At 43.2% G+C, this 21,744-nt stretch overlaps 1 protein-coding gene across 5 annotated transcripts in view; it reads right to left on the reverse strand.

Annotated features, from left to right (window-relative positions):
• Positions 1 to 1,200: 1,200 nt before the first annotated feature.
• Positions 1,201 to 21,744, reverse strand: part of LOC130296615 (peroxidasin homolog) — a 62,167-nt gene continuing 41,623 nt past the window's right edge. For 4 of the 5 annotated variants that reach the window (XM_056548343.1, XM_056548344.1, XM_056548346.1 and 1 more), the window contains 10 exons: positions 21,456 to 21,572; positions 19,358 to 19,516; positions 19,164 to 19,266; positions 18,849 to 19,006; positions 15,191 to 16,694; positions 12,733 to 12,867; positions 11,718 to 11,926; positions 11,449 to 11,563; positions 10,756 to 10,837; positions 1,201 to 2,583 (listed from right to left, as the gene is read on the reverse strand). In XM_056548343.1, coding sequence (XP_056404318.1) covers positions 2,503 to 2,583; positions 10,756 to 10,837; positions 11,449 to 11,563; positions 11,718 to 11,926; positions 12,733 to 12,867; positions 15,191 to 16,694; positions 18,849 to 19,006; positions 19,164 to 19,266; positions 19,358 to 19,516; positions 21,456 to 21,572 — 2,663 coding nt within the window. In that variant the 3' untranslated portion in view covers positions 1,201 to 2,502. Of the gene's footprint in view, positions 2,584 to 10,755; positions 10,838 to 11,448; positions 11,564 to 11,717; positions 11,927 to 12,732; positions 12,868 to 15,190; positions 16,695 to 18,848; positions 19,007 to 19,163; positions 19,267 to 19,357; positions 19,517 to 21,455; positions 21,573 to 21,744 lie in introns of those variants that run through there. The other variant, XM_056548345.1, reaches the window with a different exon arrangement.

Below are 21,744 nucleotides of genomic sequence, written 5' to 3' on the forward strand. Positions count from 1 at the left end.
CTTCTTTACAAATTTTATTTGCCAGTACTTAATAGATTCTATTCTTAAATAGGAGTGAACACACGTTTATTGCATACTATAGTGAGGAATGGACAGCACCTGCTCCTATTGACTACACGTCTGAGGGATAGACAGCTGTCGGGATGGCATGGTGTGATCAGAAAGATAGCCAGGCTACTAAAGTGCCATAGCCTGGCAAGCCTTACTGCTTGCTCAAACACCCAAGCCCCTCCTTGACTGATATACAGAGCCCTGGGTGGTGAGAAGAAGCAAAGAGGCTGGTCAGGCTGTGACACTTGAGCAGCCTGGCTCTGCCTCCTTGACACTTGACTGAGTAATAAAAAAAAAGAAAAAAGGAGAATTTATAAGTATGGCAACCACTATCAGCTGCTGCAGTGGCACAGTTAGCTTCTTAATATATTTTCTTTTGTTATTGTTTCATGTATGAAAGTTTAATGCATTACTGCATCGTATGTCTTAGGGGGGATTAAACTGGCAGAGTCACTGGTAGAGAAGGATCTGGGTGTACTTGTAGATCACAGACTACTGAATAGCATGCGATGTCAGGCTGCTGCTTCCAAAGCCAGCAGGATATTGTCATGTATCAAAAGAGGCATGGACTCAAGGGACAGGGACATAATACTCCCCCTTTATAAAGCATTGGTACGGCCTCACCTGGAATATGCTGTTCAGTTTTGGTCGCCTGTTCATAAAAGGGACACTGCGGAGTTGGAAAGGGTGCAGAGACGTGCGACTAAACTAATATGGGGCATGGAACATCTTAGCTATGAGGAGTGATTAAAGGAGTTACAATTGTTTAGTCTTGAAAAGAGACGTTTAAGGGGGGATATGATAAACGTATATAAGTATATAAATGGCCCATACAAAAAATATGGAGAAAAACTGTTCCAGGTTAAACCCCCCCAAAGGACGAGGGGGCACTCCCTCCGTCTGGAGAAGAAAAGGTTTAGTCTAAAGGGGCGACAAGCCTTCTTTACCGTGAGGACTGTGAATTTATGGAACGGTCTACCTCAGGAACTGGTCACAGCAGGAACAATTAACAGCTTTAAAACAGGGTTATATACATTTCTGGAACAAAATAACATTAATGCTTATGCAGAATTATAAAACTACATCCCTTCCCCTTATCCCCTTACACCCTTCACTTCAATTCCCTGGTTGGACTTGATGGATGTCTTTTTTCAATCATACTAACTATGTAACTATACTGTGCCTTTAAAATTGTGAGAAGCAAACCTCATGTGACCATGTGAGCCAATAAGACCCCAAAAGTCCCCTCTGTATAGTGAGGTACAGGGGAGGAGTTAGTCAGTTCACTCTAGAGTCTAGTTCAAGCTAGTTCACCCAGTGTTTGCTCCTGAGCAACAGCCAAGCTCAGGTGTTGCTCGTGTGTCCTGAGTTGAGGCCTACTTCAGTTTACTACTGGTCATCCTACAAGTTATCACTCGCGAGAGAACTACATACTCCTGCAGAATAGTCTACAGTGCCTTGGAAGGACCCTTGCTACCAGAACCACAAATTATACAATTCTGTCTGGTGAAAAGCACCACAAGTCTCAGAACGGCAACAAGGCTCGCAAGAGGTAAGCTGAACTCTCACACTTAGACCAGCTGTTTGTGTTATACCAACTTCACAAGCTCAGTAAAAGTTAACCGTAACCTGATGTCGGTGTGTTTATTGACACATCGTGTCTGGCCCAAGAAGACTGCTTCCCACCTTCAGACCATGGATCAGATAAACGGTGCCCTGGTGTCACAGAGTGAACAAGGTATGTCCTACTAACACCCAGTGGACGCCACATCTACAGCTCTTGGAAGCAAATACAGCTGAAAGGTTCCCAGTAAGGATTGCTCAATGAACATGTTATGAGGGGTTACTGACTTGTAAGGTACGGATTGACCAAATTTCATAAAAATGTGTTCAATAGTCTAGGAGCTAAAGCCTCCATCAAGTGGGCACCCTGTATTTATTATTACTTGGGTGTAGGACTAATCAATATATACAGATTCTGATACACCAGGACCTGTTTGTGCGCTAGACAGCAAAGCAAGACAAAACAAAGTGTAAACATCACAATGAAGGGTGCCTACATTTATCCTCTGTGCCACTATTATTATGGCATCACAATTGATGATTGATAAACAGTTGTAGATCTTCTTTTCTGTCAGGGCAATCCATACATGGCTTACAATGGATAACAATGGTTTCATGTCAAGAACAAGTGAAGCCCGTTTTTATTTCAAAACCATAGAAATCTGTCGTAAGCTGAGTGCACTTTTTGCTATGCAGTTCTCGGTCATGCAGGAATTACCACACACAACAACTGCGTGTATAGAAACCCTCATACGGATCAATTACTTTTAGGATTGCTCAGAAAAACAAGCAAATCATAAAAGATTTTTGGGGAGTGTAATTGGGCCTTTACCGGGGGTGTATTCACACTTCGTGCCAAGGGCAGTGTGAGTTGGCTATATGGTAACATCACAGCAGACTTTGGTGCTCTGGTTGTCGGTCCAGAAGTGTCCTTTGAAGGTGCCTCACCTGAGCTTCAAGTTCCTGCACCTGAAACAGAACATACAAAACTAAGTTTCAACAGATTGACCTATAGGGGTGTTTCAGGCCATGAAGCATTATCTCATTCAAGTCTTATCCCATTACCATGCACTGCCCCTTCTAATAGCACCTCATTGCAATAGTAAGCAGCAGTAAACTACAGCGGCATCTACACATAAGCATCAGGGTCCTGTCAATCATTTCAGTGTCGGGAGTTGGGACCCCACTGATCTCATATTCTTTCCCTGACAATAAGCTATTCATTTTTTAACGCTGGAAAACCACTTTAAAAGGTCCTATCCAGGATAGAAAATATGGCTGTTTTCTTTTACAAACAGCACCCCACCTTGACCATGGGTGGCATCTGGTACTACAGCCATGTTTTTCTAATTCTGGACAACCCCTTTAAGCCCGATTTCCACATGCTTTTCTTCCTTTTCGATGTTGCTGGCTACTGCTGCACAACAGGGGCTCTGAGACCCCAACCAACTATTTATAGGCAATACCATATGGATTACAGATATTACATACATTTCTGTTCTTGGATTACCTATTTAATATAAATGTTCTGCACAGTGGAGAGATGTAAGTACTCAATCTATAGTGCACAGTGACCACTTTAACAAACAAAATAAGTTTGAAGTATTCCTATTTCCTGGTCGTGACAACTTTACATACAGTGGGGGCAAAAAAGTATTTAGTCAGCCACCAATTGTGAAAGTTCTCCCACTTAAAAAATATGAGAGAGGCCTGTAATTTCCATCATAGGTATACCTCAACTATGAGAGACAGAATGAGAAAAAAAAATCCATAAAATCACATTGTCTGATTTTTATAGAATTTATTTTCAAATTATGGTGGAAAATAAGTATTTGGTGAATAACAAAAGTTCATCTCAATACTTTGTTATATACCCTATGTTGGCAATGACAAAGGTCAAATGTTTTCTGTAAGTCTTCACAAGGTTTTCACACACAGTTGCTGGTATTTTGGCCCATTCCTCCATGCAGATCTCATCTAGAGTAGGGATGTTTTGGGGCTGTCGCTGGGCAACACGGACTTTTTACTCCCTCCAAAGGTTTTCTATGGGGTTGAGATCTGGAGACTGGCTAGGCCACTCCAGGACCTTGAAATGCTTCTTACAAAGCCACTTATTCGTTGCCCAGGTGGTGTGTTTGGGATCATTGTCATGCTGCATGAACGAGCCACATTTCATCTTCAATGCCCTTACAGATTGAAGGAGGTTTTCATTCAAAATCTCACAATACATGGCCCCATTTATTCTTTCCTTTACACAGATCAATCGTCCTGGTCCCATAGCAGAAAAACAGCCCCAAAGCATGATGTTTCCACCCCCATGCTTCACAGTAGATATGGTGTTCTTTGGATGCAACTCAGCATTCTTTCTCCTCCAAACATGACTGTTACGCCGAGCGCTCCAGGCCCCTGCTCCTCTCCGGAGTGCTCGCGGCGTTCTCTTCTCTGCAGCGCCCCGGTCAGACCCGCTGACCGGGAGCGCTGCACTGACATTCACGATGGGGATGCGATTCGCATAGCGGGATGCGCCCGCTCGCGAATCGCATCCCATGCCACTTACCCGTCCCGGTCCCCGCCTGTCATGTTCTGGCACGCGCGGCTCTGCTCTCTAGGGCGCGCGCGCGCCAGCTCTCTAAGATTTAAAGGGCCAGTGCACCAGTGATTGGTGCCTGGCCCAATCAGTCTAAATTAGCTTCCACCTGCGCCCTGTCCATATAACCTCACTTCCCCTTCCCTTCCTTGCCGGATCTTGTTGCCTTGTGCCAGAGAAAGCGTTTAGTGTTGTCCAAAGCCTGTGTTTCCAGACCTTCTGCTATTGCTATTGACTACGAACCTTGCCACCTGCCCCGACCTTCTGCTACGTCTGACCTTGCCTCTGCCTAGTCCTTCTGTCCCACGCCTTCTCAGCAGTCAGCGAGGTTGAGCCGTTGCCGGTGGATACGACCTGGTTGCTACCGCCGCAGCAAGACCATCCCGCTTTGCGGCGGGCTCTGGTGAAAACCAGTAGCAACCTAGAACCGGTCCACCGACACCGTCCACGCCAATCCCTCGCTGACACAGAGGATCCACATCCAGCTAGCCGAATCCTAACAATGACAAGTTGAGTTTTTACCAAAAAGTTCTACTTTGGTTTCATCTGACCATATGACATTCTCCAAATACTCTTCTGGATCATCCACATGCTCTCTAGCAAACTTCAGATGGGCCCGGACATTTACTGGCTTAACCCCTTAAGGACTCAGCCCATTTTGGCCTTTAGGACTCAGACAATTTAATTTTTACGTTTTTTCCTCCTCGCCTTCTAAAAATCATAACTCTTTTATATTTTCATCGCCAGACTAGTATGAGGGCTTGTTTTTTGCATGATCAGTTGTCCTTTGTAATGACATCACTCATTATATCATAAAATGTATGGCGCAACCAAAAAACACTATTTTTGTGGGGAAATTAAAAAGAAAAACGCAATTTTGCTAATTTTGGAAGGTTTCGTTTTCACGCCGTACAATTTACGGTAAAAATGACATGTGTTCTTTATTCTGAGGGTCAATACAATTAAAATGATACCCATTATTACATACTTTTATATTATTGTTGTGCTTAAAAAAATCACAAACTTTTTAACCAAATTAGTACGTTTATAATCCCTTTATTTTGATGACCTATAACTTTTTCATTTTTACGTATAAGCGGCTGTATGAGGGGTCATTATTTGCGTCATGATCTGTACTTTTTTTGATACCACATTTGCATATAAAAAACGTTTAACCCCTTCCCGCAGAATGTCATATATAAACGCCGGGTTGTGCAGTGCGTTCGCGCATCCCGGCGTTTATAAATGACATGCAGTTAACCCGGCGATGCGCAGCATCGCACGGGTTAACTGGCAGAAGTCCCGCTGTTTCCAGCAGGGGACAACTTCTGCTTCACCCCCAGGACCATCAATTGATGGTCCTGGTCAGCGATCACTGTGATTGGTCCCTGTGGACCAATCACAGTGATCTGGGGTGAAAGTTCAGATCCCCCGCACTGCCCGCCCCTGGAAGTCGGGCAGAACGGGGGACGATGGCTGCAGGGGCTCGCGGGGACCTGCGGCATTCGGGGGGAACACGTGGGGATCGGCGGACTTACCTGATCCAGCAGCGCGGGACCGGCCACGTGGACGAGCAGCGACGGGTAAGTATGTAGTCCTCAGAAGCAGCAGTGAAGATCTTCACTGCTGCTTCTAGGAGTCTGAAAACTACAACTCCCAGCATGCCTAGACAGCCTTTGGCTGTCCGGGCATGCTGGGAGTTGTAGTTTTGCAACATCTGGAGGGCCCCAGTTTGGAGACCATTGTATAATGGTCTCCAATCTGTGCTCTTCCAGCTGTTGCAAAACTACAACTCCCAGCATGCACTGACTGTCCAGGCATGCTGGGAGTTTTAGTTAAGCAACATCTGGCCCTTCAGATGTTGCCGAACTACAACTCCCAGCATGCCCTTCAGCTGTCCGGGCATGCTGGGAGTTGTAGTTTTGCAACAGCTGGAGACACACTGGTTGGGAAACATTGTTTCTAACTCAGTGTTTCCTAATCTGTGTGCCTCCAGCTGTTGCAAAACTATAACTCCCAGCATGCACTAAAAGACCATGCATGCTGGGAGTTGTAGTTTTGCAACATCTGGAGGGCCCCAGTTTGGAGACCATTGTATAATGGTCTCCAATCTGTGCTCTTCCAGCTGTTGCAAAACTACAACTCCCAGTATGCACTGACTGTCCAGGCATGCTGGGAGTTTTAGTTCAGCAACATCTGGCCCTTCAGATGTTGCCGAACTACAACTCCCAGCATGCCCTTCAGCTGTCTGGGCATGCTGGGAGTTGTAGTTTTGCAACAACTGGAGACACACTGGTTGGGAAACATTGTCTGTTTCTAACTCAGTGTTTCCTAACCTGTGTGCCTCCAGCTGTTGCAAAACTATGACTCCCAGCATGCACTAACAGACCATGCATGCTGGGAGTTGTGGTTTTGCAACAGCTGATGCAAGCCCCCCCCGCCCCGCCACCCCCGTGAATGTACAGGGTACATTCACATGGGCGAGGCTTTTACAGTGGGTTTCTCGCATCTTGAGATGCAGCAAATTTTGCGCTGGGAAACTCGCTGTAACCCCCCGCCCATTTGACTGTACCCTAAAAACACTACACTACACTAACACAAAATAAAATAAAAAGTTAAAAACACTACATATACACATACCCCTACACAGCCCCCCTCCCCCAATAAGAACGTCCGGTACACCACTGTTTCCAAAGCAGAGCCTCCAGCTGTTGAAAAACAACAACTCCCAGTATTGTCGGACAGCCGTTGACTGTCCAGGCATGCTGGGAGTTTTGCAACAGCTGGAGGCACCCTGTTTGGGAATCACTGGCGTAGAATACCCCTATGTCCACCCCTATGCAAATCCCTAATTTAGGCCTCAAATGCACATGGCGCTCTCACTTTGGAGCCCTGTCGTATTTCAGGGCAACAGTTTAGGGTCACATATGGGGTATCGCTGTACTCGGGAGAAATTGCGTTACAAGGTTTGGGGGGCTTTTTCTTCTTTAACCCTTCATGAAAAGGAAATGTTGGGGTCTACACCAGAATGTTAGTGTAAAAATTTTTTATTTTTTACACTAACATGCTGATGTTGCCCTATACTTTACATTTTCACAAGAGGTAAAAGGGAAAAAAGCCCCCCAAAATTTGTAACGCAATTTCTCCCGACTACAGAGATACCCCATATGTGAGCGCAAAGTGCTCTGGGGGCGCACAACAAGGCCCAGAAGGGAGAGCGCACCATGTACATTTGAGGTGATTTGCACAGGGGTGGCTGATTGTTACAGCGGTTTTGACAAACGCAAAAAAAAAAAAAACCCACATGTGACCCCATTTCGGAAACGACACCCCTCACGGAATGTAATGAGGGGTGCAGTGAGAATTTACCCCCCACAGGTGTCTGACGGATCTTTGGAACAGTGGTCCATGAAAATGAAAACTTGTACAGCCCACTGTTCCAAAGATCTGTCAGACACCAGTGGGGGGCAAATGCTCACTGTACCCCTTGTTACGTTCCTCAAGGGGTCTAGTTTCCAAAATGGTATGCCATGTGTGTTTTTTTTTGCTGTTCTGACACCTTAGGGGCTTCCTAAATGCGACATGCTCCCCGAGCAAAATTTGCTCTCAAAAAGCCAAATATGACTCCTTCTCTTCTGAGCATTGTAGTTCGCCCATAGTGCACTTCAGGTCAACTTATGGGGTACCTCCATACTCAGAAGAGATGGGGTTACAAATTTTGGGGGGTATTTTCTGCTATTAACCCTTGCAAAAAGGTGAAATTAGGGGGGAAACACACATTTTAGTGGAAATTTTTTTTTTTTTTTTTACATATGCAAAAGTCGTGAAACACCTGTGGGGTAATAAGGCTCACTTTATTCCTTATTACATTCCTCAAGGGGTCTAGTTTCCAAAATGGTATGCCATGTGGGTATTTTTTGCTGTTCTGGCACCATAGGGGCTTCCTAAATGCGACATGCCCCCCGAGCAAAATTTGCTCTCAAAAAGCCAAATATGACTCCTTCTCTTCTGAGCATTGTAGTTCGCCCATAGTGCACTTCAGGTCAACTTATGGGGTACCTCCATACTCAGAAGAGAAGGGGTTACAAATATTGGGGGGTATTTCCTGCTATTAACCCTTGGAAAAATGTGAAATTTGGGGGGAAACACATTTTAGTGAAAAAAAATATTTTTTTTTTACATATGCAAAAGTCGTGAAACACCTGTGGGGTATTAAGGCTCACTTTATTCCTTGTTATGTTCCTCAAGGGGTCTAGTTTCCAAAATGGTATGCCATGTGAGGGTTTTTTGCTGTTCTGGCACCATAGGGGCTTCCTAAATGCAACATGCCCCCCAAAAACCATTTCAGAAAAACGTACTCTCCAAAATCCCCTTGTCGCTCCTTTGCTTCTGAGCCCTCTACTGCGCCCGCCGAACACTTAACATAGACATATGAGGTATGTGCTTACTCGAGAGAAATCAGGCTACAAATATAAGTATACATTTTCTCCTTTTACCCCTTGTAAAAATTTAAAAATTGGGTCTACAAGAACATGCGAGTGTAAAAAATGAAGATTGTGAATTTTCTCCTTCACTTTGCTTCTATTCCTGTGAAACACCTAAAGGGTTAAAATGATGACTGAATGTCATTTTGAATACTTTCGGGGGTGCAGTTTTTATAATGGGGTCTTTTGTGGGGTATTTCTAATAAGAAGACCCTTCAAATCCACTTCAAACCTGAACTGGTCCCTGAAAAATAGTGAGTTTGAAAATTTTGTGAAAAATTGGAAAATTGCTGCTGAACTTTGAAGCCCTCTGGTGTCTTCCAAAAGTAAAAACTCGTCACTTTTATGATGCAAACATAAAGTAGACATATTGTATATGTGAATAAAAAATTTTTTTATTTGTAATATACATTTTCCTTACAAGCAGAGAGCTTCAAAGTTAGAAAAATGCAAAATTTTCAAATTTTTCATCAAATTTTAGGATTTTTCACAAGGAAAGGATGCAAGTTACCAAAAAATGTTACCACTACGTTAAAGTAGAATATGTCACGAAAAAACAATCTCGGAATCAGAATGATAACTAAAAGCATTCCAGAGTTATTAATGTTTAAAGTGACAGTGGTCAGATGTGCAAAAAACGCTCTGGTCCTTAAGGCCAAAATGGGCTTGGTCCTGAAGGGGTTAATACATTTTTTTAAATATAAAATGTATTAAAAAAGTAGCAATTTTGGACTTTTTTTTTTACGTTCACGCCGTTCACCGTACGGGAACATTAACATTTTATTTTAATAGTTCGGACACTTACACACGCGGCGATACCAAATATGTCTATTAAATTTATTTTTTACGCTTTTTGGGGGTAAAATAGGAAAAAAACTGACGTTTTACTTTTTTCTTGGGGGAGGGGATTTTTCACTTTTTTTTTTACTTTTAATGTTACTTTTTTTTTTTTTACACTTGAATAGTCCTCATAGGTGACTATTCATAGCAATACCATGATTGCTAATACTGATCTGTTCTTTGTATAGGACATAGAACATATCAGTGTTATCGGTTATCTTCTGCTCTGGTCTGCTCGATCTCAGACCAGAGCAGAAGACACCGGGAGTGTGACAGAAGCAGGTGAGGGGGCCTCCGTGCGGCGTTCTGAATGATCGCGGGCGTCGGCCATTGCCGGCGGGTCCCTGGCTGCGATCAGCAGCCGGGATCAGCCTGCGGTTATGTACAGGACGTAAATGTACGTCTTGGTGCGTTAAGTACCACCGCACCAGGACGTACATTTACATCCTGCGTCCTTAAGGGGTTAAGCAGGGGGACACGTCTGGCACTGCCTGATTTGAGTTCCTGGTGGCGTAGTGTTACTGATTGTAGCCTTTATTACTTTGGTCACAGCTCTCTACAGGTCATTCACTAGGTCCCCGTGTGGTTCTGGGACTTTTGCTCACAGGGTGACAGCTTGCATGGAACCCCAGATTGAGGGAGATTATCAGTGGTCTTGTATGTTTTCCATTTTCTTATAACTGTTCAAACAATTGATTTATTCACACCAAGCTGGTTGCCTATTGCAGATTCAGTCTTCCCAGCCTGGTGCAGGTCTACAGTTTTGTTTCTGGTGTCCTTCGACAGCTCTTTGGTCCTGGCCATAGTCGAGTTAGGAGAGAAACTGAGGTTGTGAACAGGTGTCTTTTATACTGATAATAAGTTCAAAGAGGTGCCATTAATACAGGTAATGAGTAGAGGACAGAGGAGACTCTTAAAGAAGAAGTTACAGGTCTGTGAGAGCCAGAAATCTTGCTTGTTTGTAGGTGACCAAATACTTTTTTTCCACCATAATTTGCAAATAAATTCTTTAAAAATCAGTCAATGTAATTTTATGGATTTTTTTTCTCATTATGTCTCTCATAGTTGAGGTATACCTATGATGAAAATTACAGGCCTCTCATCTTTTTAAGTGGGAGACCTTGCACAATTGGTGACTGACTAAATACTTTTGTGCCCCACTGTATCTTCAAATGTCACTGCCTATGAATGCAGGTGGTTTTATGGTAAATTGATATTGACTGACATCACCTTGTTCTGCAGTGTAGAGATCACACTCTCCAGTCTGGGCACATGATCTTCTGCAGAATAGTCATCAGGCAGACCGTGCAGTCTGTAATTAAGTTAAAGAACATAAGTGGGATTATGATAATAATTCTCTTGTGATGTCATCAGGGTAAAGAACACGACCCACTAATTTCCTTATACACCAGTAAGGCTGGGTTCACATATCAGGTACAGTTTCCCTCCGGCATGCATCGGAGGGAAACTGATGCTAGAACTGATCCCATTCATTTGAATGGGACAGTTCACAATCATCTAGTGTCTCAATTTTGCCACTAGATGGTTGGACACGCTTGCTGTGTTCCCCTGTCCACTGTCCAGAAACAATGGACGCCAGATGCCATACAACTGAGGACAACTTGTCATCAGTTATGGCATCAGGTGTGTTAAGATCTAGGCTGAGTTCACCTATGCCGGATGCCAGCCATATGTGAACCCCAGAAAACTCAATGATATTAGACAAGAGAGTGCCCTGTCTGTACCAAGTTCTGTAGAGATTTGAAGGGTCACTCTGGTTAGCCCCCTGTGGAAACCATATCAGGGCACCCCTGCAGGGTCCGTATCAGGGCACATACTCTATGAGAATAACTCTACATGATTCATAATGCATTTTATTGTCCAAATAACAGTGCTATACAGAACCTCAGTAACATAACTTACTTAGACTCCTCCGAACTGGATGTGTGAGAATTATCTTCAGGGTAACTGAACTGCTGCTCCCTCCGGCTTCGGAATTGTAGAGAAAGAGCATCAAACTGACCTTTGTTCCCACATCCTGAGTAAATATACAAACATGCAAGGGACAGGCCATAAATAAAGTGTCAGAATAATCTGTTATTGCTCCTTTATTGTTGCATGTGGTATGCCAAGTCGCTGATCTTAGTCTTCCAAAACATAGGCAAAAAAATTTCTAACTCCATCCTGCTCACCATCACAGCACTCCTTCCAGAAACTTAGGTCTACCCGCGGGATGTCCTCACATTTCTGCATGCCATGAGGAAAGGAGGCTACACGAAAAACATCATTTTGCACATGGTGGATGTTGTCCCCATTATCACAAAGAATCCGAGCCAGTGACGTCTGCTTTATCTGGGTGAGCTGAGCTGGAGCGAAGACACCTGGGTTACTATACCAGAATCTGCAGGAAGCACAATGAGCAGAAATCCAAACAAGTTAATAAACTACAAAGAACTTCATAACAACCTAAAAAGGTAAAACTGTTTTCTAGTATTTATATTCCTGCACAGAACCTTGCAAAAGTTTTCACCTTCGATTTTTCTAAATTTTGTCATGCTATAACCACAGATTAAAATGTATTTTATTCCAAATAAACAGCAGCATGAAGACCAAGGAGCTCAGTAAACAGTTTAGGAATAAACCCGTGGAGAAGCACAAAGGCACCATCTCATGAAGCACCACAAAATCCATCCTCAAACCTACCAAGCAAACCTACGAAGGCAAGGCCGTCCACCAAAATGGACAAGCCGGGCAAGAATAAAGTTAATCAGAGAAGCAACCAAAAGGGCCATTTGTAGCTCTGGAGGAGCTGTAAAAATCAACAGCTATGGTGATAGAATCTAAGATGTTCTCCACAAATCTGGCCTTTATGGAAGAATTATTCAAAATAAGCCTCAAGGAAACCTGTGTGGAGTTTGCTGCAAGCAAACTGAGAAGACGCTGTAAACATGTGAAGGAAGGTGCTTTGGTCAGATTCAACTTTTTAGTCTCAGTGCAAAACACTATGTGTGACAGAAACCTAACACTGACCATCACCCTGAGCGCACCATCCCCACAGTGAAACATGGTGGTGGTAGCATCATGCTGTCTTCAGGGAAACTGGTCAAAATTTATAGAAATATTTTAAAGTACTTAAAATCAACATATAAACATATTCTTTATTACTCAGGTGCTTTTCCTATCAAAGAGCCATAACATCATATTTACCTGTCTCCATCTCTGAGTCTTTTGAACTGAGTCACTAGCAGGCACATTAATGTGAGTCCAAGACGACTTCCTGGCACCAAGTCCTCCACGATTAAGGCAGGGAAAAGGTCTACATTTTTAGGTGTCCCATATAAGCTAAAAATGACAGCAGTGAGGGTTCCATTACCAAAAACCTAACGTACATGAATAAATATAAAATATTAGGGATGCACCGATATATCGGCGGCCGATACATATCGGCCGAAAATAGCCATTTTGGGGAAATGCCGAAACAACAAAAAATTTGCCGATAATGACCCACAGCACAAGTTACAAACACTGCACCGGCCACAACATCTGTGGCTGCAGGCGGGGGCAGGCCAGAGCATATAAAAACTAATACTGTATGTATACTAAAAACCAGGGGGCCTCCAGCTGTTGTGAAACTACAACTCCCAGCATGCCCGGACCGGCAAAGTCTGTCTCGGCATGCTGGGAGTTGTAGTTTCACAACAGCTGGAGGCCCCCTGGTTTTTAGTATACAGTATTATTTTTTATATACTCTGGTCGGCCCCCGCCTGCAGCCACACACGGGAGCCAACCCGGGCACATAAAAAGAAGTATTCCTATCCCGGACATCCCTGTGTCCCGAAAAATCTTTTCGGGACATAAGGATGTCGGCTGGTCACTCACCATTCCCCGGCGTCCTCCTTCGGTCCTTCGCCTCTATGGTTGTACGCACGGGACATCACTGACGTCCCGTGCGTACAACCATAGAGATGCAGGAGGAGCGCAGGATTGTCGCAGGAGAACGCGCGCTGGCCGGGGCCTGGTAAGTGACCGCGTCATCTTCTTCAGTGTTCCGGTCACCGCTCCCCCGGTCCCGGAACCTACTGCTATGGTCCATAGGCCATAGCAGTATATGTGACCCTGGGCCGGAGGAGCGGTGACCGGAACACTGTGGGGGCAGCAGTACAGACATACAGCCTCCAGCCATACACTGTATATGGCTGGAAGCTGTATGTCTGTGGGGTGGGGGGAAGCTGCCTACTATTGTGGGGGAACTGCTGACCTAATGTGGGGGGAGCTGCCTAATATTGTTGGGGGGGAGCTGCCTAATATTGTGGGGGGGAGCTGCCTACAAATGTGGGGGGAGCTGCCTAATATTGTGGGGAGGAGCTGCCTACAAATGTGGGGGGAGCTGCCTAATATTGTTGGGGGGAACTGCCTACTATTGTGGGGGGGGGAACTGCCTACTATTGTGGGGGGGAGCTGCCTACAAATGTGGGGGGAGCTGCCTAATATTGTGGGGGAACTGCCGACCTAATGTGGGGGGGAGCTGCCTACAAATGTGGGGGGAGCTGCCTAATATTGTTGGGGGAGCTGCCAATATTGTGGGGGAACTGCCTACTATTGTGGGGAACCTGCCTACTATTGTGGTGGAAATGCTGACCTAATGTGGGGGAGCTGCCTACTATTGTGGGCAAACTGCTACTATTGTTGGGGAGCTGCCTAGTATTGTTGGGGAGCTGCCTATTAATGTGGGGGAACTCCCGACCTAATGTGGGGGAGCTGGCAATCTAATGTGGGGGAATCTAATCTAATGAGCGGAGCGCTGCATTTTACCAGAAGACGGGGAGAAGTCATTTTCGGTATCTGTTTCGGCTGGACATTTTTTTTTTTTTTTTTTTCGGTTTAGTTTCGGTTTTGAAATTTCCATTTCGGTGCACCTCTATAAAATATCATAAGTAATCCTATACTATTGCCCACCCATAACGTTTATAATGTTGTGTGATACAGCTTAAAATGAATATACAAGACTGGAGTAAACAAGACAGAGAGGATATGATAGAAACTTTTATATACATAAAAAGAATCAACACTGTAATGGAGTAAAGTATATTGAAAAGAAAAATTAGAACAAGAGGACATAGTTTTATACTAGAGGGACAAAGGTTTATACAGTAATATGAGTAAATATTACTTTACTGAGAGAGTAGTGGATGCATGGAATAGCCTTCCTGCAGAAGCGGTAGCTGCAAATACAGTGAAGGAGTTTAAGCATGCAGGGGATAGGCATAAAGCTATCCTTCATATAAGATAGGGCCAGGGACTATTCATAGTATTCAGGATATTGGGCAGACTAGAGGGGCCCAATGGTTCCTATTTGCTGACACATTCTATGTTTATATGTGATTTGATTTTGACATTATTTCCATTGTTCCCTGATAGAGCTAATGTCATCGACCTCTTTGAACAAATTTACATGAAGTTAACCACAAAAGAGAGCACTAAGGCTTGGGTTAGAGTCAGCATTGTGTTTGGCCTAAGGGGTAAAAATTGTAAAGCTTGTGGAATCAACCTAATATTAAGTCTGCATATTAAGTCTGAGTGCCTAGAAAAGCACCAGCTGAAAACACAGCCCTGACTATCTTATGGTATAAGATTTTGGGATTGTTTAAAAAAAAATATTTCTCACCTACGAAGCTTCTCCCTTATATCTTGATTCTTAATTTCGTCCTTAAAATCCTCAAAGTCCTGGGCTGATGTAAGATTGCAGAAAACTCTGTAGTCATTGTAGGGGGGAATACCATGGTCCCGACCACGTTGGATATTAATAGCAGCCAGATCTAAGGACACAGTATGTACAGAAGAGAACAGTTTCTCTGTAAGCTCCAAGTTAAGTAGTTCTGTGGGTTCCCTCATCTTCCCAGGTACCCCATAAAGTCCCCGAAGCACTGGATCAATTCCTCCTTCCTGGACTAACCTAAAGGGACTAAAGAATGTCTTGTGCAATGGAAGATGACCTTGCTCAATGGGTTGAAAGCTTTCATTCAGCCGATAAAGAATAGGGTTAATCAATGTGTGTCCAAATCTAAAGGCAGCAGTGGCAAAGGCATTAAAGATGGCACTATTGACACTGGGGTCATAGCCTTTGTATTCCCCCAGCATGCTCATTCCAGTTTCTCCTAAGATTTTAGGAAGCCAGTGTTCGTAGGTGATGTGCTGCATTTGTGCACCTACTAACTTCCGGGCTTCGTGGTAGACCTTGTCCCCGTTCCAGTGAGGATTGATTTTCAGCAGCTGTTCTGCTATACGATTATGTTCCCGAAACCAGAGCGTGTGCATAGAGGTGAGGCCAAGTTGTTCATTTGCTCGATGGTCTCCTGCAAGGAAACAAGGAATAGAACTTTCCCTTTCATCCCTCATACACTCTGTTGGAGGTCCACTGGCAGAAGGCATCAAGTGCTTTCCGGATGTAGGCACCACTTGGCCAACTTTTAACATTCCCTTCTGGTTACTGAGGTCTCTTAACTCATGGGATTCCTGTTCCATACTTCCATAAACATTGGAGGCGTCCAAGTATGATGTCAACATGTTTACCTGTTCTCGATAATAGGTAGAATCCATTAGAAGGGAAGTCACTCCACTCCCACAGACCGGACTGGATCGGGCAAAGAACATACATCGTCCACTGCTCCCACGTCGGTCATTTTCAGGTATACTTATAGGAAGGCAAGGAGGGTCATTTGTGCAAACTTGGCTGCAAGGTAAAGAATCAGAAAACCTGGACATACTCAGAGCTGGGATAGTTTGGTCCAGATCATGATCCAAGAATTGCCCCCATTGCATGAGCATGTGTGTATACTGAGAATCTGGAGTGATGGTCTCCGAACCAATCATGGTTGTGGACACCAGACGAGGTAGAGGTAAAGGTAACGCCCCTGATTTTTCCGAGGCTCCAAGTCCACGAGGAAGATTGAATCCATTTTGGTAGGTGGGTTTAAGAAGACGCTGGAAGGCAGTGAGCGAGGCACCCCATGTTGGATGTTGGATGTTGTTACAGGTTCCATCATGCATCCGATAGTGTTGGTGAAAACAGATATCAGAGCAGTTAGGAGTCCGTCTGTGAGCAGAACAGCCGGACACATTTGAGATCATGCTGATATAGTGTGGGGAGACCAGTTCACTGTAGTGGTAGCCTATAGAAACAATTAATAGATGAATAAATAATCAGTCCATAGCCACTGCTAAAGAGAAAGTCCACCCATGATATATATAGGGAGATAAAGCAAAAATGGACAACAATCAGTACCAGGTCAAACAGTCACATGACCGGACTGAACAGGTTAAGATACTTAAAAAGATCAAAAACGTAAGATCACTTAGAGAAATGAAGCTTGCCTATAATCCATAAGATAATATATATATATTTTTTAAGCAAAATAATAAATGAACATTCATTAATAGAAAAACATGGATCACAAGAGTAATCAACCGATTTTGGTGTTCCCGGCACCCGAGACACATTTAGACTACAGTAGCAGACATGGACCAAATGCGATGAATAGTTGAAAGAAAAACAAGACGGCACATTTCCGAGCGGCCCTAGCGCCAGCATGTTGGGAGACTGTCCACATGGAAATTTTCAGTGTGGACATTCTCCCGTGTGAACATTCTTTAGGGTGAAAGCTGGTCTGTAGATTGTATTTTGTCCTTCAGAAAAACATTCTTTTGGAGCAGATAACAATTGTTCGTTATGATATTTTTGATCTGTGCTGACTTGCTCTAGGTGGAAATAAAAATTGACACAATTGTGATCTTGTGGATCAGAGGTGGAAAAATGTTATCTAACTCTAGGCAGTCCTCCTTCCTGCAGTTGGTGACTCTTTTATACACTTGAGTGATACATTTTTTCATTATCGTCTCAACAAGAATCGAAAAAATATTAAAATCGTACACACAGTGTACTGGAATGCTGCACCTTGGAACACCCAGGAGAACCAGTTCCTTTAACTATCTTGCCCATAGATCAAATCCCTGTTGAGGTCTCCAATAGATTTGAACAACTACAAACGTGAGAGGTGTTCTGGATATTTAAAATGGATATGTTCACTTCTAAAGGGCTTAATAAAGTTGTGGAAACCATTATAGAAACCCTTTCTGTTACCCTTTGCATTCTTATTGCCATTGTAATACATAGCTGCTTACCATTTTATCAGTGCGAGCCTACTGTTGCATTGCATGGATCTGCGCAGTGTGATTTTTGGTCCATGCCAGCTTCTGTAGTCTTAACATGTCTCGTGTACCGAGCATACCAATATTAATGATTAATATTGTTATCCAGGGCAATATTTGCCTATTATTGTTTGTTCGTTTATACATTCATTCATTTATCTATCATTATTTAGTAAAAAAAAAAAAAAAAAAAAAACTGAAATATTATCTTATAGATGAAAAGCAAGCTTCTTTAAATATTTATTTTACTCTGATCATGTGACTGACATTTGACCGGGTAGTGATGATCTTCTTCTCCCTCTCCCTCTCCATATATACATATACTGAGCTTTTGATGTATACAGCATATCCATGTAATTATTTTGTGTGAAACGTGTTGTTGTTTTATGGAATCAACTTCTTTTATATGCATGTGGAATAAGCGCCATTATTCACCCATTTTTCTTTACAGATGATGACCTGATGAAGAGGCGTATAGCCCTTCGAAATACGCTGTCGACAATTCTACCAATTGTTAACAATGTTGGTACTGTACTCCTTGATTCCATTCTTGACTGGCACTAAACCAAAAGGTACCCTGCTTTTCCATGTGGTCTGAGGAGCGCTGCTCTGACAAGCTCTTCTATATTATCTTATTTTTCTTCACTCTGGTTTTACCCCATTTAGTTTCAATTGGCAACCGGTCTTCACTGAGGGTGAAGGAAGACAGAAGGCTTGCAAACCCATCTAAACAGTGATTCTATGTGCCTGCAGAGGTGTTGTGTTCTAAACACAACACCATTTGGTAAGCTCAATACTTTACTTGCATGAACAATCAGGACCATCAGTGTTACACTAGCAGTGCCCCCCAATTTTCTAAATTTTTGTACAGATTTCCTCCAACAGTAGCTCTTCTCTTTTGATACCCTTAAGATCGGTTATTACTTAGAACTTCAGTTATCTTCTGGCTGGATGCTAAAGTAGAAATTATAACAAGGAGGAGGGAGCGGGGAAGCTCTCAATACAGAAATCTCTGTGCATCTGACTTCTGCTAAAGGTTTCCACATCTGCCGATGGTATAAAATCCACAGCAAATTATATATATATATGAGAACATACCTTATAAAGTTACCACTTACTTGTAGTGTTAAGCTCTTTGGGAAGTCCGTGCTGAACGTGTTCCTCTATGAGTTTCAGCGTTATTTCTAATATTTCTGCTGCTCTTACCATTTCGATAGCTTGAGGATCTCTGGGATAGCGAGAAAGTGCCATAAGATCACTGGGAGACTTGGGGAGCCTGTGTGAAAAAAGGAGTTTTGTTGGAAAAAACACAACAAAAAACTATATAGTGATAGGACCACCACTAAACATGTGAACTCAACAAAGAAAATATGGAAATTTCAAAATGTGTGAATTTTCTACCCATTGAGATGCCTAAGAAGCAACTCTCCTACCAGCTGAACAGATGTCTGTGGGTTGAGTTGAAGCTGGCATTGACACTTTGTATAGCTTCTTGTATGGACATCTCTACATAAGCATCTCCAATGCGCACCATGTCTGACAGGAAACAGATTGTTAACAGACTGTTATAGAAAGTCTTGGGATTCTCAAGGAAACACATTCTTTCTTCTGGACTGGACAATCTTACCTTGTGACTGTACGTGGAGCTGCACTGACACTGAGCTCACCCCCATTGAACTTGTAGCATGACACTCATACTGGCCTCCATCACGATGGCTGACCCTCAGTATCTGGAGAGTCCCTGATTCCTGAATTATGTGCCTGCCATCATTCGGCAATTCATCTCCTGATGAGAAAGGAACAGAAACTGGTTGGATTTTCCTTACCCATTTATGGGTAGTCTTGATATGTTAGCTCTCTAAGGCCGCGTTCACACAGCGGAAATTCTGAGCAGACTTCCGCTTGGAATGTCCGCATAGAATTTCCTCTGCAGCAGAGTCCCATTGAATTCAACCGGATTCTGCTGCTCTGTGCACACGGTGGAATTTCCATGCCAGATGTTTCTGCATGGAATTCTGCATAAAGATTCTGCATGAATTTATAGCCAATTCACTTCAAGGAAATTCCTGCAGCAGAAATTCTGTTGTGTGAATGGGACAGCAGAATCCCATTGAAGTGTATTGGCTATAAATTCATGCAGAATTTTCATGGAGAATTCCATGCAAAAATATTGGCGTGTGAACATAGCCTAACACTTTTCAAGGTGTTTAGCTCAGGCTGCAAGTCTAAAACATTTTAGAGATGTAAGCGACTACTCATTTTACTTGCAGTTATTTCAGGACACTGCACTGTATCATGTGCCTTATACCCTACCGAGGGCCGGCTGACCTAAAATTCTAAAACTTGTGGCTCAAAGCCCAAGCCGGGATCAGCTGAGATGGGCTCCATGCCAGAACAGCAGTGTTATAGTGTAACTCAAAGAATTCCACCAGTATGGGCTTATTGAAGAGAAATTCTAGGTTCAGCACAAAAAATTGTTATTTAATTTTCTTAAATATTTTGTGTAATAATTATTCACAATTTTTGATAGCTCTGCTTGCTTTTATGGAAAAGTAACCCTCCCCGGTCATGTGATGATCACAGGGGTGCAGTCATAGTACATGTGAGTTCTTCATATGACCAGGACAGAATGTTATCCACTGGAAACAGAGAAAGCAGAGATAAGTGTGAATGATGTAGACTGTATAGTTGAAGGTTGTATAATTATTGCCAAAAGACCTATGTTCAGGTGGTAAATGTTGGAGTTTGCTGTATGGCATAGCACAGGCAGCAGTGCTATTCCATATAGTTCATAACCAAGACTGAAACACTATAACAAGATTGATATAAATTAATAGAAATCCCTCTTTACTGAAAAAATAAAGAAAACAAAAGTAAAAAACACAAAACAACAAAACAAAAGAAGGCACCAAAAGTCATCTGTAACATGATGTAATAATACACTATCAACAGGCTCAATATAAAGAAAACATATCCTGGTAGAAATATTCAAAATAGCTGTAACAGTAAGATATGACCCGAAAACAATCCTTGAATGCTGACCAAAGAAAATGAAGCATGGTTAAAGAATGGGAGCCCCAATATCTGCCATGTACATAACCCTCACTAGGGTGTGTGCAGACCCCAACATAGATTTTGCTCCTGCTGTATTTTTGTTTTTGGAGTTATATTCCATATAGCTGTAAACAGTGAAAAACAGTATACATACTTTATAATATGGGTGCTGATGTATGACAGATGGCACTCACATCTGCTTTGGCTGCCCCAGCATGCTGGGAGGTGCAGCTTTGCAATAGCTGGAGACCTATAGGTTTGAGGACACTGATCTAAAGAAATTGTCTGCAACCTATTGCTCTCCGGGGGGCTGTCAGCGCCCAGTAGGCAAAGCGCTCGCATGACCAGCGGCCATGAGTATTGAAATCCAGCTGGCGGGTCCGCCTCCAGCACGCAATTCATCAAAGACAGAAGAGGATCTTTAGAGGGACACCGCGCTGGACTGCAGGTATGTATATTAGTCAGAGAACCCGCATCGGTCTCCTGTTCACCCGCACTATAACCCGGTGTATTGGGTTTAGTGTGGGTGAACGAGTGACTGTTTTCCTTTAAGCAATAGCCTCCAACCCATTGTTTTCTGGTGGGCTCTAGATTATGATGGGAGTTGTAGTTGACAACAGCTGGAGAGACAAAGGTTGGAAATCTCTGAGGAGAAAGGATGATTTAGTTACCTTGTTTGGTCCAGGTTATGACTGGAGCTGGTCGACCACTTGCAAAACATGGGAAATGGGCATCTTGACCCTCAGTCAAGGTCTGGTCTTGAGGAACCACAATAAACTTCTGCTCTTCTAGAAACAGGGGTTAACGCAGTAAGTGTTTTTACCCCTGGCAGTAAAGCAATAATTTTCATATTGTACTTTATCACAATTTATTAAGGAACAACAGTAAAACTGGCGCTGTCCAAAGAATAAAGAGTTGAAGTATACCTTAAGAATATAAAGTTGATAGTTGAAGTAAGAA

This window comes from Hyla sarda, chromosome 12 (genome assembly GCF_029499605.1).
Source record: "Hyla sarda isolate aHylSar1 chromosome 12, aHylSar1.hap1, whole genome shotgun sequence".
NCBI classification, from domain to species: domain Eukaryota; kingdom Metazoa; phylum Chordata; class Amphibia; order Anura; family Hylidae; genus Hyla; species Hyla sarda.